This window comes from Notolabrus celidotus, chromosome 1, assembly GCF_009762535.1.
Source record: "Notolabrus celidotus isolate fNotCel1 chromosome 1, fNotCel1.pri, whole genome shotgun sequence".
Lineage (NCBI taxonomy): Eukaryota > Metazoa > Chordata > Actinopteri > Labriformes > Labridae > Notolabrus > Notolabrus celidotus.
The window spans coordinates 18,082,676-18,097,190 of NC_048272.1; the positions used below are offsets into that span (position 1 = coordinate 18,082,676).

At 40.0% G+C, this 14,515-nt stretch overlaps 1 protein-coding gene across 1 annotated transcript in view; it reads left to right on the top strand.

The window, feature by feature from the left end:
- Window positions 1–14,515, top strand: part of anks1ab (ankyrin repeat and sterile alpha motif domain containing 1Ab) — a 59,535-nt gene that overhangs the window by 36,669 nt on the left and 8,351 nt on the right. The window contains exons 6-11 of the mRNA XM_034685044.1: window positions 3,207–3,311; window positions 7,046–7,216; window positions 11,610–11,747; window positions 12,739–12,810; window positions 13,047–13,130; window positions 13,254–13,391. Coding sequence (XP_034540935.1) covers window positions 3,207–3,311; window positions 7,046–7,216; window positions 11,610–11,747; window positions 12,739–12,810; window positions 13,047–13,130; window positions 13,254–13,391 — 708 coding nt within the window. The remainder of the gene's footprint in view (window positions 1–3,206; window positions 3,312–7,045; window positions 7,217–11,609; window positions 11,748–12,738; window positions 12,811–13,046; window positions 13,131–13,253; window positions 13,392–14,515) is intronic.

Below are 14,515 nucleotides of genomic sequence, written 5' to 3' on the forward strand. Positions count from 1 at the left end.
TAAAAGCAATCTTGAAATAACAGAGGAATGCTCAATGATGAAGGCATTTGCATAAAATTAAAACAGAAACATGAGTGAGTAATTAGAAGATACTAAGCAGATGCAATCTAAAGTGAGGAGCAATATGGTGACTGATGAGCTTTTTTAATCTTTATGAAAGCAGTGAAACATTTTATGATACTTTCTTATTAAAGGCAGTACTTTTGGAGTCGTAGACCTGTGAAAGGGACAGGTGATCGCATGCAAGCTTTGGGTTGAACATTTGTGCAGATTTTGATTTGTCTGTTTGTGAATTATGTGAGCTTTGGCAAGATGATATGGGACAGGAAAAGAAACAAAATCATTTCGTCCTCTACTACAACCAAATATATTTCTGGCTTATGTCAAATGTTTTATTTGTTGTGAAATAATACATTTGTAGATTTAACCTTTAAGCTAACTGAAAATTATTCAGATGAACACATGAGAGAGAAAAATCTCTCTTTGGTTGCAAGTAGATGGGGTTGCAAAGAAGCAGATTATTTCTGATATCTAATATTTCCAACTAATTATAATTTCCAACTTGATTGATTTTGTTGCCATTGTCAACGGATATATGTGAACACTTTTTTTTTACACTTAAGACCATTCAGTCTAGTCCATGGTAGATCAACATTCAGGGCAGCTGTGGCTGAGTGCTTGAGCAGGTTGTCTCTCAATCAGAAGGTTGTGGGTTTGATCCAAGCATCAACTCCAGCTGCAAGAATTGAAGCCAATGCGGAAGTGTTAAAAACTGCAGTTGAAGTGTCCGCTTGAGGCTGGCTCCAGAAGTACCGGAAACCATATACACAGCAATTCAAAAAAGCTGATCTTTACAGCAGAAATAAACACATTTACAGACTGGTACAAAAACAGTGTAGTCTGGATAGCTCATTTCTTATCGGCACACACTGTACGGAGGGATTTTTTCATAATGCGGTAATTTCGAAGATATTGAGATTTCGAGTTTTCCGTTATGAGAGGCACAGCTGACTTGATTGACAGGCGGGAACACTGTAGCTGTTGGCGAGGACGCTCAAAGCCCGCCTCTTTGCCTCACACTAGCTCGACAGCAGTTAGGTTGAGTTCAGCATTTCCAATATGGCACCCGCTGACGATTGGCTTCAAAACAGTGCTTCAGAAACAGATGGGTGACGTCACAGATACTACATCCATTATTTATACAGTCTGTGGAAGTGCTGTGCCAGCAGTGTGTGAGTGGGATTAGTTAAAACTGATGGGTGCTGTATGTAGTTCTGCAAAAATGCTTTGAGTAGTCAGAAGACAGAAAGCGCTTTATACAGTCCATTAAGGCTTTTCAAAATGTACACACACAAAAAACTAACCCTAATTTCCTTTAGGGATCCCGTCACCACCTCTTTCTCAATTTTTAGCAAATGGCATTTGATCATATGCACAGTTAACGGCTTCCATTGTGTAAGCATTATAAAATCATAACATTTGTCAGCTTTTGATGCCAGCAGAAAAATGAGATTGGGCAGCATGCCTGTGTTGTATTTTAAGCCTTTATCTGGCAATAACAAGATAATGCTGTGGTTCATCTGAGGAGTCAAAAGGTCTGTACACCTCAGTTACAGGAGCTTTATAAATGTCTGTTTTAATGTGTTGCAAGGACTCATCTTCTATACTGTTCATCTGCTTTTTAAAGGTTAGACTATTTGTGGAGACTGACTTGGGTAATTCACCCAAACACTGGCAAACACCACACTGTTCATGTGTTACCGTTTGTTTCCTTGTTGCATGTCATTGAAAGGCTAAAGTTCACCATTGGTACAGCATCTATAACTCATCATGTCAACTTTTGTATTGTGTGTTATATCATGACAGGTTACTAGACAATCCAAACAGAGGCTCTGACATGGCCGATAACCAGCGTCTGAGCTGTGATGAGCGTGTTATACAGCCATCATATATCCCTGACTTGTCACCGCATTTCCATGTGTGTTCTGTCGCGATAAGCACCAAGACAGTGGTGGGAAAATAGCAGCACTCTGCAACAGCTGCAGCAACAGCAGCAGAAAAGCAGCAGCCAAACATACAGTTTATGCAGTGCAAGAGGGATGGTGTCCAGCAGACTGCGACTCAGTACAGAAAGATGGGTGTGAGAGCGGGGCACATTACTTTCAGTGTGCAGAATAGCAGAACTGCCTCACAGCATCTTGGCAGAACTTGCGCTGCCCATTTCATTTTCCTTCAGCCTCTCCAGCATCTTACAGCAAAGAGCAGGAACCATCGATTTGATCTATGAGCTGGGTTTACATGCCCATATAATCCCATGGATCTTTATTAGTATTTAAAATCTTCTCTTCTCCTACATTCTTTGTGCACACTGGTCTCAGCGGGATTTTGCGCATGAAAATAGTACAAACAGCACCAGAAATCCAGAGAGCAGACCAGTTGCCTCTTCTTCTTCCTCTGCCTCTCACTGAATAAATAATTGAAGCCCTCAGACAAAGAAGCATATGAGCCTGTTATGGAATATTTTGTACCAGCGACATAATTACAAATGTAACATTAATCACTCGACATCCACCTTCACTGGATGAGCATGAATGTTAATAGCCAATTATGCAAATATACAGTGTTAGGATAATGAGTTTGGACTACATAAAATTAACCTATACCACCCCCTCAGAGGGGTTTAGCTACAGAAGCAGATACAGCATTTGTAAAAGGTTTAAAGGGACAGAGATACTGTTGATAGTGTCACGTGAACTTGCAGTATTAAAATTCCCTTAATTAAAACATATATCCAAATTGTGACAGATGAAGTGGATGTATGCAAAACAGTTTGAAATTTGCATTGTAATTTGCACGTTATGGCTCATAAATCACCAAATTCTGCTCTGTTATTTAATCACTGTGTAAAAAAAAAAAAAAGGGGGGGGGGGGGGTCGTGAATTATAGAGTGTCCCGGGAAGGAGACAGTGCTGTACTTTAAGCTTACGGCAAAACAGATTGAGGCTGAATTATTGACGAGAGTCATTTCTGTTTGCTTGTGGAAGCCTGCCAGAGAGGGGTTCATGCCACCAACTCTGTGTCAGTGTATTTTGGATATATCTCTATTAGCTTAGTCTACAGTAGATGGATGCTTGTGTTTGAGATATTTATGTGCCTTTGCGCCTGAGAAGCCTGTCTCATATGTGCCCTGATGCTGTCCTCTCTAGGTTATTAAAGTTGGTCCCCTGGGCCACAGGAAGAGGATCATTGCTTCTTTAGCAGAGAGACCGTATGAAGAGGCACCATCCAAGTCCCGCCTGTCTCCAATCATGGTAAGAGTGTTGATATAAAGAACTGATATATTCACACTTTGATTGGGTCTCCAGTATTAGCCATTCATCATCATATTCCCAAGATGGCTGTTTTCCTGACATCACCCTGAAGGTAGGAAGCTCAGACTGTGTTATTGAAGGGGTAATGTTGATTTCTGGTTTCTAGGTTTTTATCCTCTAAATGTAGGGAACCCAAACACTTACACTGCTGATTGATGAGCTTATAACAAAAGAAATAGATAGTTCAAACCCAGAGGGACATTTGACCACAAAGTTAACCCTCCTATTATCCTTGGGTTCAATTTGACCCCATTTAGTGTTTAATTCATGATTTACATAATTTTTTTGGCTCACATTTCATGACTTTTGCTAATTTAATGGGGACAACTAGGTAAACATGAAATTAACATGATGATATATTCCAATGTCCTGTAAAAAAATTGTATGCATCGTTGTTCCGCGGTGTCATTTTTAACCCCAGCCTGTTTTAGCTGTATAAAACAAAAAAATTCAACATTTTACACACATTTTTGGGGGTTGTTTTGTATGATATTGAGGTCACTATAACGTACAATTTTATAATCTACAAAAACCTCCCTCTGCTTTAGGGGCCTAATTTAACTTAACCATACCTGTAGTACTGCAAGAACCACTGATTGTTCACTCAACATGGGGGAGGGGATAGCAGGAGGGTTAAAAACATTTCAGTTTCTGAGAGCAATGACACAGCTAACATTAACATTACCTGGGAATTTACATCTCTTCATGGTCTTCTGGAAGACTTCAAAATGTGGAGCAATGCCTGCGAGCTGGTCTCAACAGGCAGCTTGACGTGCGCCATTCTCACAGTCAGCTGACAAATGTATCCTCCCATTACGGTGGCTTATTTAAAATGCAAACTAGATTTCCTGTCTCTCCCTCTGCTTTGTCATTACCACTGCAGCCCTGCACCAGTGCTGTGCTCATACTTTCCCAGCATCCACCTGCAGGCTGCAGCCAGGGGGGCTTTAAGATATTACCTCATCTTTCCCCAGATTTCCTCATGTAAAATTAATCTGCAAGGAGTGATGAGGTTTGGAGCCTGGACCCCAAACACAAACAATACTCTGATGCTGCAATTAACAGTTCAGACCATCACGACATGAGCTGTCTGGCTGAAATTAAGTTGGCTTAAACTTGGGTTAATACAAATGCTAGCCGTTTTTAAAATGAATGAGTTAAAGATGACACATCATGCAAAATCGACTTTTTAATGGTTCTCTACCTGAATTATGTTTCCCTGGCATGTCTACAAACCCCCCGAAAATGAAAAAAATCCATTCTGCCCCTGTTCTGATTTCTACACTTTTCTGTAAATGTGTGCTGAAACGAGCCGTTTCAGACTTCCGTGTTTTTGTTACGTCAGAACAATATCTGGTCTGTCACGGAGTCAGAGCTCGGAGCTTGTTCAGCCCATAGACTGTATAAAATACAACTCAACTCCTCCTCCGTTTTTCATTACCTGCACACATGTGTGCTAACAAGGAGCTTAGGAGGGAGGCATGCTAGTTGTAGGCTGTCTTAATAAACACAAAGGTCGGTTTACTCCCCACGCCTGCAGAATTGAAGATCTAGTGGATGATTTCATGGAAAAGTGCTAGCGCTAGTTAGCATAGCCACATAGCTACATGTTAGTAGCTGTGTACCAAGATACACGTCAACTTACTGACAAATAAAACAACAAGAAACACAAAATCTGTGACCAATCGTTCAGAGAGGTCCTGCTGCCTTTCTGGCAGAGGTCGGTTTTACTCCCCACGTCTGCAGATTTGAAGATCTAGTGGATGATTTTTATTTAACATGGATAACTGCTAGCACTAGTTAGCATAGCCACATAGCTACATGTTAGAAGCTGTGTACCAAGATACACGTCGACATACTGACAAATAAAACAACAAGAAACACTAAATCTGTGACCAATCGTTCAGAAAGGTCCTGCTGCAGGCGCCTCTCCGTTAGGATCAGATTCTGGATCAAATTCAGAGGGTTGAAGTAATGCGGGTCTGTAAGCAGTCGTGTATATTCCTTTTATACAGTCTATGGTATATTCAGCCAACATTTAAACATTAGATCAACCTGCTGGAGAGCCGAGGCCACATCCACTTCCTGAGGGGGCGTGGTCAGAGGGAAAACAGACCGTTCTGAACAGGGCTGAAGAAGAGGGTTTTTCAGGCTGTGAAAAACCCTCTTCAAGTGTTTTTTTTTTTTAGCATAAACTTTAAAGACATGTTTTGGGAACCTCTTAGACCAATATATTTTGATGAAAAAAGCGTAATATGTCACCTTTAAAAGTGTTTTTTTTATCTTAGAGCAGTGGTTCCCAAAGTGTGGGTCAGGACCCCCTGGGGGGTTGCGAGACACTAATTTAGGGTTGCAAAACGTCTTACTGAATTGTTTTTCTTTTTTAAATTATCTAAAGTTGTCTATGTTATCCATTATTCTAAAAAATACTGACAGAAATAGTCAAATTTCAAATAAAATCTTTCAAAATTAAAAATGTTTCATTAGTTTTCTGTCTTTCTTTGTTGCCTGATGACCCCTAAGGTTAGGTTAAGTTAAAAATGAATCAATAGAAGCATCAGTAGCAGCAAGTTAATTCAAAGCACCGCAGGGAATACAGCCAGGTGTGCATGTAGGTGCTTAATTTTCTGCAGACCAGCTAAATGAAGTATGAAACAACGTTTAATCACTTCGAGGGCGGTCACAAGTCTTTTGGTACCTATATTTTGGGGGTCGCGGGCTGAAAAGTTAGGCAACTAATGTCTTAAAATACTGTTCCACATTTTATCTTTCCAATTAATTAATCTAGAAGAGATCATGATGACAATTTGTCAGATTCCCTGTGTTTATGGGACTTGAACCTGAAATACTGCAGTGTGACATGCTAACTAATTATGTTACCGTCCCATCCCGGGGGTGATGTCAGAGCATAATGGCTGCTATAGGAAGATGTTGAATTAGGTGGCACTGATTTGATGTTAGCTTTGCTTTGAAGCCAAAAAAGAGCACAACCATAGAGAAGTTTTTATCCGAAGCACACATTAAGAGTGTACATCAGACATAAGAGTTTTTCATGCTACTGTTAAATCATCCAGCTGCAGAAACATACTGCCCATGCAAACTTGGTTAATAGATTGGATTTGCTCAATATGCCCAATTGAGGATATAGAGCTGCACACATCTTCTGTATAACCCGTATTTAAGGTCAGTGGTCTCCATACAGATTTTTTTAATTTAAAATTTAAGTTGGTTGCCCATATGTTATTCTGGTGCTCAGTATTGAAATAGAGATGAATGATTACAGCCGTTTATTTTGCTTTCTGAACAGCAGGCCAAAAAGAGCTTCAGTGGAAGGTAAACACTGTTTCATGAGAAGCTTTATTTCCATGCCAGCATCATTTTGTCAGAAATAGGATCTTTTTTTTTTTTCTTCCAGAAACCAATGTCTAATTTTGGAATGAGATTCTTCAATATCATAATGTTCACAACAGTGAAATACTCAGGGCTGATTTCCCAGGCAGATTAAAGCGGGCTAAAAAGAACTGAGATTCTCCATGGAGGAGGCTCTTTGTTGAGGATTAAGCTTGGATGTAGATCAGGGAAAACAGCCGTGTAGACAGTACTGTCAGATCATTAATCTGTGCTGTTCCTGTGTTTGTTTATTATGGACTCATCTGTGTTTGTGTGGGTTGCAGTTCCATGACCTCCTGTCGCAGACCACATCCCCCCTCAGTCAGATGGACCCCTACACCAGTCGCTCCATGGATATGCTCCTGCCCTTGACAGAGTCGGACCGGAGGCGGAGGGGAGTCGACCAAGACTGTAGTGTTTCTCTGCGTTCATACTGCGAGAGGCCGCGCTCTGTAGTGAGTCCTTCCTCTTTTTTATCTTCTTCTGGGAAAACACCAAAGAACAGACTTTCAGTGAGCGACTGGCTGAATAATAGAGGAGGCTGCTCACAGTCGGATGTGTCAGGGTGTCTTGTCACATGCTGTTGGAGTTGTAGTCACATTTTTTAGATGCAGTGGGCTGACCCAAAGAACCGCAGCAACATCAGACTGCAACCAATGAAAACAGCCGAGGAGTAATTAGGATTTACAGAGAGACACAAGATTCTAGACAGTGATGTGGTAGGAATTTCTCTACCATGATTTGTGATGCCTTGAAAATGCTTCTTTTTGAAGGTTATATTTTGAAGATTGAGAATAGACTTCAACTCAGATATGCTCATTAAAAAAATGTCTATTTTTATGCACATGTATACAATTGTCCTTGTAAAGCAAACATCTTATTAGAAATTAAACAAAGGAGAGATCTTTTCTTGTAGATGAGGAGTTTGGGATATTGGATTTTGTGGCTTGGAAATGCTTCAGTTTTATTCCCTGTTGGTAATAGTAACTCTGTGTTTGAGATTTACTTTCAATGTTTATACCCCGATAACTAAACTCTTTAATAATGCTGGATGGATGAGACGGAGAACAGCGTCGGAAATCAATCTTTCTTAATAACAGTATTGGAATTCTGCAGGATTTTTATCAGCATGATTTGTCTATTTTGTAGAAAATGTATTTGACGGTCTAAAAGCTAAACAAATTCTATCAGTTGTAGCATTTCTGAAATGATTCCTGTAGTGTTCAGTAATTTGAAAGCTGTTTGAGAGAGGTGTAGATTGACCTAGCTCTCTTGTGAAGTTTGAAAAAACTGAATACTGTTGCCTTGATGACATCAGGATTGCTTTTAGGATTGTTGTATAAGACTGCATCATTGTTATCTCTGTTTACCTCATAATCTAGCAGCTGAGTGCCACTGAGGGTTATATAACACAGAGTTAGGAAAGTTATGTTATGACGCTCAGCACTGCTGCTTCTGGCTACAACTGAAATAACTGGATTATATTACATATAGTTTTGACTTTCTCAAATGTAGCTATTAAGCTTTAATGTGGGCCGGCTGATATAAATGAATCAAGAAGGTTAGTTCCACATTATGGAATATATATCTGAGATTATGTATAAGAAACTAAATAAAGGATGTATCAAAGTTTGTCATTATATCAGAGATAACAACTTAATTAAGCCAAACAATGAATAAGAATGTATTAATAATAACTTTATTTATATAGCACCTTTAAAAAAATGTTAACAAAGTGCTTTGACAAACAAAACATGGTTCTAAAAACAAAGTAAACCTTTTGACAGACAGGGTGGAGGAATTTTAACAATGCAAAACAGAATGCAATGTGAGGTTAAAAACGGAATGAAGTGGTGTGACAAAAGACCAGTGAATCATTGTTTAAGAGGTTTTTCAAGGATAAATAAACAAAATAAATAAATAAAAATGGAAAAGTAAATAAAAGCAACAAAAGGACAGAAAAAATAGGTTTTCAGAATAAGACGACAAAATCACATCGGGGAAATTAGTCAAAGTTAAAAGGATAAATTAGGAACATTAAAATAACGAATAATAAATAATAATAATAATAATAATAATCAAAAAAAATAACCAAATCAAATTAAAAACAATTAATTAGTTGGATAAAAACTAAAAACAATAATAAAATAGAAGTAAAAGCGGTTTGAAGGATGAAGTCACATAAAAGCAAGTCTGTAAAGATGGATTTTAAGAAGAGATTTAAAACATGTACCCGGCTCTGCGTGCCTTATCTCCTCAGGGAGGTCATTCCAAAGTTGAGGAGCTCTGATGGAGAATGTGCGATCTCCTTTGCATTTGAGCCTCGACTTTGGAACAACCAAAAATGCCCCACCTGAGGATCTAAGGCAGCAAGATGGCTCGTAATTTGTTAGCATTTCTAAAATGGAGTTTGGGGCGAGACCCAGGTGAGCTTTAAAAGTGGTCAGTAAAATCTTAAAACCTATTCTAAAACGCAGAGGAAGCCAGTGGAGAGAAGCAAGGATATTTATGTATCGCCTTTTAAAAACAAGTGTTTCCAAAGGGCTTTGATTGACAAGCAGAAGCAAACATGAGAACAACGCATTACAATCCAACAGCAACAGAGCCCAAACAACAATTTAACCCATCATCATAAGAAACCTTAAGAACCTTGAAGAACCCAGGCAGCACAGGAACCCAACAACATGAACTGAGACCAAGAGGACAAAGGAAGTGAGATGATTAAAGCAATAATAAGGAAAGAAACAATAAGAAGAAGCTTAAAGAAATAGAAAGGGAATACATATTTAAAAGAGGGGTGTGAAAATAGTATGAGATAAAAGCTGTATAGAGAGATAGAAACATTAATTAAAGCCGCAAGCGGCGATGAACAGGCCCTCGCAAACCTGCAGCCACCAACTATGTGAGCCACCGCCACATCCAAACCCTTGCCTGATATAAGCCACCACATGATGTAAAAGCAAGATCTGAGAGTATATACCGCTTGTGTCCTTAAGGTGGTGCTAATGTTCCAAGTTTTTGGCAGATTGCCAAGGAAACCATCTCAAAAGTATGCACACTTATTTGGGCGCCATTCTTCACATTCAAAGGTGTATGTGCATTTGATGCTCTGCCTGAAAGCCTGCCACGCCCACAATTTTAGTCTGAATGGTATGCCTCTAAAATTTCGAATCGTCAATGTATCTACTACAGAATGTGCCTTGTTTTGACTGAACTAGAGAAAAACCCTAGGACAAGTTCTCAAAAGTATGCACCCTTATTTGGGCGCCATTTTGAATTTTTCTTCCTGTTGAGTTTCAGATATGGTTGTGGGAGGCTTTTTTGTGTGTCCTGATGCCATGAATATGTATATTCATTTTCATGCATGTAGCTCAAAATAACCTCTATGGGGAGGTTTTTGTGCAAGACCCAAAAATTCTCAAATTTTCAGGCCTGATGAGCTTGTTGGATTTGGTGGGATTTGGGGCATTTTAAAGCCCCCAAAAATCAATTTCCTGTTTATGGCGAGACATGTGCATTTGATGCACCGCCTGAAAGTCTGCCACGCCCACAATTTTGGTCTGAACGGTATGCCTCCAATAATTTTGAATTGTCAATGTGTCTACTACAGAATGTGCATGGTTTGGACTTGATCGGAGAAAAGGCCTAGGGCAAGGTCTCTTAAACACATACCCCCGCAAATCAGGCGGGAAACTGAAAAAAAAAATGGCCGACTTCCTGCTGGGATTTCACTATGACATTAGGAATCATTTTTGTAGGTCTTGGCCTGATAGATACAGGAAAAAAAAAAGTCATGCATGTAGATTGAACCGTGTTAAGGAGGTGTGTTGCTGGAAGGAAGGTGGCACTATTGAGCATTGCTGCATGTGCAACTTTTAGTGAGTTTTGGGGCATGTTGAAGGCTCCAAAAGGGCAATTTACTTGGGTAGGTAGAAATAAAGAAAGAAAGAAGGAAAATCTCAATCTCTCGGGTTTCAATAGGGCCTTCGCCGCCACTGCATGTCAGTGCTTGGGCCCTAATTTACTGAGATAAAGCAAGCACTATGTCAATGACTTGTACGTTTTTATTAAAGTTTGAATAGGATCATTTATTTGGATGAATATAATTAAACTGTAAGTTAAAATAACACAACATGGACAGAGTTCACAAAATAGATTCAGTTGATCTGTAAGTTTGATCTCATCAGCCCTCAATGTGGAAATCTTCAGTTCTTCTCTGCTTTCTTGAAATTCTTGGATTCCTGTGAAGAATACAAACCAAGAATAACTCGGTGATCATATTGTACCATTTGCTAAAGGTCAACCTGCGACACATACACAGACAGTCAAGATGGCAGGCCTGGTTTCTGACTCACTGAGGCTGAAGTGAAAACACAGAGAAGCGCCCACAGATCAGGGAAATGTTGCCCGCCTGCACTCACAGGATCCATTAAATGGAAAATCAATAGTCATCATTTTCCCCAAATGCTTAGTGGATTATTTCCAATAGTGTATTTTACTCTGACAAGTGATTTATGAGAGAGCCAAGCATGGCCCACTTTGACCTAAACCTAGCATGAATATTTATGAGCAAACCAGCAGATCATAAAGGACTTTTATCAAAGTGCTGACTAGGCAGACTTCAGCTGCTTTTACACTAATGTGCAACAGTCACAAGTCTTACCTCACCACCTACACGAGACACAGAAATGTACATGGAGTTAATGTATGTAGCATTTCAGTTCCAGTTATCTATACTTACTAGAACGTTTATGTAAATGTGTGAACAAAGACTGTTTAAAGGTGGGTGTTTGATTTGTTTCATGTCAGAAATGCTGATGATATGTTCCCGCTGTGCTCACTGTTCAGGACAGACACAGCGAGCGACAAAAAGACTCTCGCATAAACCTCCGGCCGCCGAGCCACTCTGCTACCTACGCCACCGTGTCCGCTTGGCATCACCAGCCTGAGAAACTCATTCTGGACTCCTGCGGATACGAGGCAACTGTAAGTCATTTTTTTCCCTCTTTTCAGCAAAGAAGCAGACATGCACTTTTTTTTTGTTCACCAAACTGCCTACTGTTTGTTATCAAAAACAGAACTTAACATAGAGTGTTTCCATCTCATGCTCTGCAGACAATATTTGTTAACCTAGTCAAATAGACTGTGAATAAGACCTGGTTGTAAAATGTCGTTTTACAAGGGAGGATAATGTGAAAGTTCCTTAAACCTGCATTCTAACTAATGGCCAGCAGGGTGAGACTGCACTTTGTGTCCCAACCCAATGGAAAAATGTTCTTCTCAGTTGACTTATTACTTCAGTATGTGTTTTACAAAAATGCTTATGGTCTCAGTTGCTGGTTCAAAGTATTATTCACTGCAGTATGATGTTAGTTTTGTTAGTTATGGTCCCTTAGAGCAAAATTTACAAAGGAGAAGGGCACACTTTGGGGTCAGGCTACCTTTGGTTAGTAACTCACTACCAGATAAGGCCTGCCAACCAGTATAGAGACATAATGATGCACCAATCAATCAATCTTTATTTGTATAGCGCCGAATCACAACAAACAGAACAGGTCTAGACCGTATTCTATGTTATATTATTAACAAAGACCCAACATCAAGACAGGATAAGATCCAGTCCCATCTTACAGACAGGACTCAGTCTGATCTCATCTTAATCCACCATGAGCAGAGCACTTTGCAGCATTTAACAAGTTAGGCAAGGACAAACTTCCTTTAACAGGCAGAAACCTCCAGCAGGACCAGACTCATAGACACACATCTGCTGAGACCGAGTTGGGGTTGGAAAGAAGGATAGAGGAGATTAAGCAAAGATGATATGGATGATATCTTCCCTGTTGTCCAAATATAGTCCAAAAAATCCAAGATGGCGACCACAAAAATGCTGAACTCAACTCTCTGTCCTCAACGTCTTACATGCTCATGGTGAAATAGTGTTGAGCTAATCCTGGTGTGTATTGTTTGGTTCTTGTAGTACCTAGGATCAATGATTATCAGGGATCTACGAGGGATTGAGTCCACACAAGATGCCTGTGCTAAAATTAGGGTAAGTGTTATTGAAAAAGCTTCAACAGTGGTCGATCGCTTTGAAGACCAAATACTTTCTGATGTCTCAAAATTATTAAATTCCAGAAAGTAGTCAGTAAAAAAGAAAGAGGGTTAGAAAGGAAGAATACAACTGACTATCACTTTCATTAATATTTCTGCTTATAGGGCATGAAACTTTGTCTTTGTGTTGTGGTTTGCACTCCTCTCTCACCCTTTTAACTGTGTCCGTTACAGAAATCAAAGGATTCCAGAAAGGGTCCAGTAGTCATACTGTCTATTACCTATAGAGGGGTCAAGTTCATCGATGCAGCCACGAAGGTAATGGGAAAGTATGTTTGCGTGTGTATCGATCTGTTGGACGTAAACACTGCGGCTGACTCTCTTAGCCTCCATTAGTGGTTGAATTCCTGTTAGCACTCACCTCACTCTTCTCTTCTTCAGACTATAGTCGCGGAGCACGAGATCAGGAACATCTCGTGTGCCGCTCAGGACCCTGATGACCTCTGCACTTTTGCTTATATTACCAAGGATCTGAAGAGTGGCCACCACTTCTGTCACGTCTTCAGCACTGTGGAAGTGGTGAGTAACTCATTCCTGTTCAAGGGAGAAAAATATGAACTGTGTCCAGCTCAGAATATCAGTACATAGTGTAACTATATAAGAGCAATGTTCAATCAATCAATCAGTCTTTATTTATATAGCACCAAATCACAACAAATGTTATCTCAAGACTCTCTCCAAACAGAGCAGATCTATACCGTACTCTGTTATATTATTAACAAAGACTCAACATCAAGACAGTATAAGATCCAGGCCCATCTTACAGACAGGACTCAGTCTGATCTCGTCTTAATCCACCATGAGCAGAGCACTTTGCAGCATTTAGCAAGTTACGGCAGCAACTCAGAGGAACCTGACAAGGGAGCTCAGGGACTCGCTAAAGGTCTTCAGTTAGTATCTTTAATGGGACAGGGTGAGTTAAAATAAGAGACAGGCAGACAGAGCAGAGAGGTGGGATCCCAGTGTCTCAGTCTGAGCCTATAGCAGCATAACTAAGAGCTGGTCCAAGTCTGAACCAGCTCTAACTATAAGCTTCAGGAATAGCACTTTGCAGCATTTAGCAAGTTACAGCGGCAAGGACAAACTTCCTTTAACAGGCAGAAACCTCCAGCAGGACCAGACTCATGTTAGACACACATCTGCTGAGACCGAGTTGGGGTTGGAAAGAAGGATAGAGGAGAATGAGAGAGAGAGAGAGAGAGACAGAGAGAGAGAGAGACAACGAACCGCTGGAGTCTGGCACGTCCATAGCAGCAGCGACTCAGAGGAACCTATGAGACAATGGACAATGTTAGATTCATACAATCAGTTGAGGAACCTCTTCAGTCTTCATGTAACTCTTAAGATGTATGACGTAAATCCATCAGTGATTGATTTAGAAGACAGTTTATCAGACTAATATGTCAGAATCCTGCTGTTTAAACTGCATGAAGCATCCTTTGGGCATTATCTTCTTGATTGGCTCATCGAATGGCTTGATTGAAGTTCCACTCCTGCTATGCTTGACATTTCCATATATAGGCACTTAATATGTTGTAATTTCTGTCAGAGCGTCAGTAAAGGTCAGAGACAGTCTTTTATCTCTGCGAGATGATCCACTGCAGAGTGTCGGTTAACTGCAGAACAACATTTTTAAAGTCTAA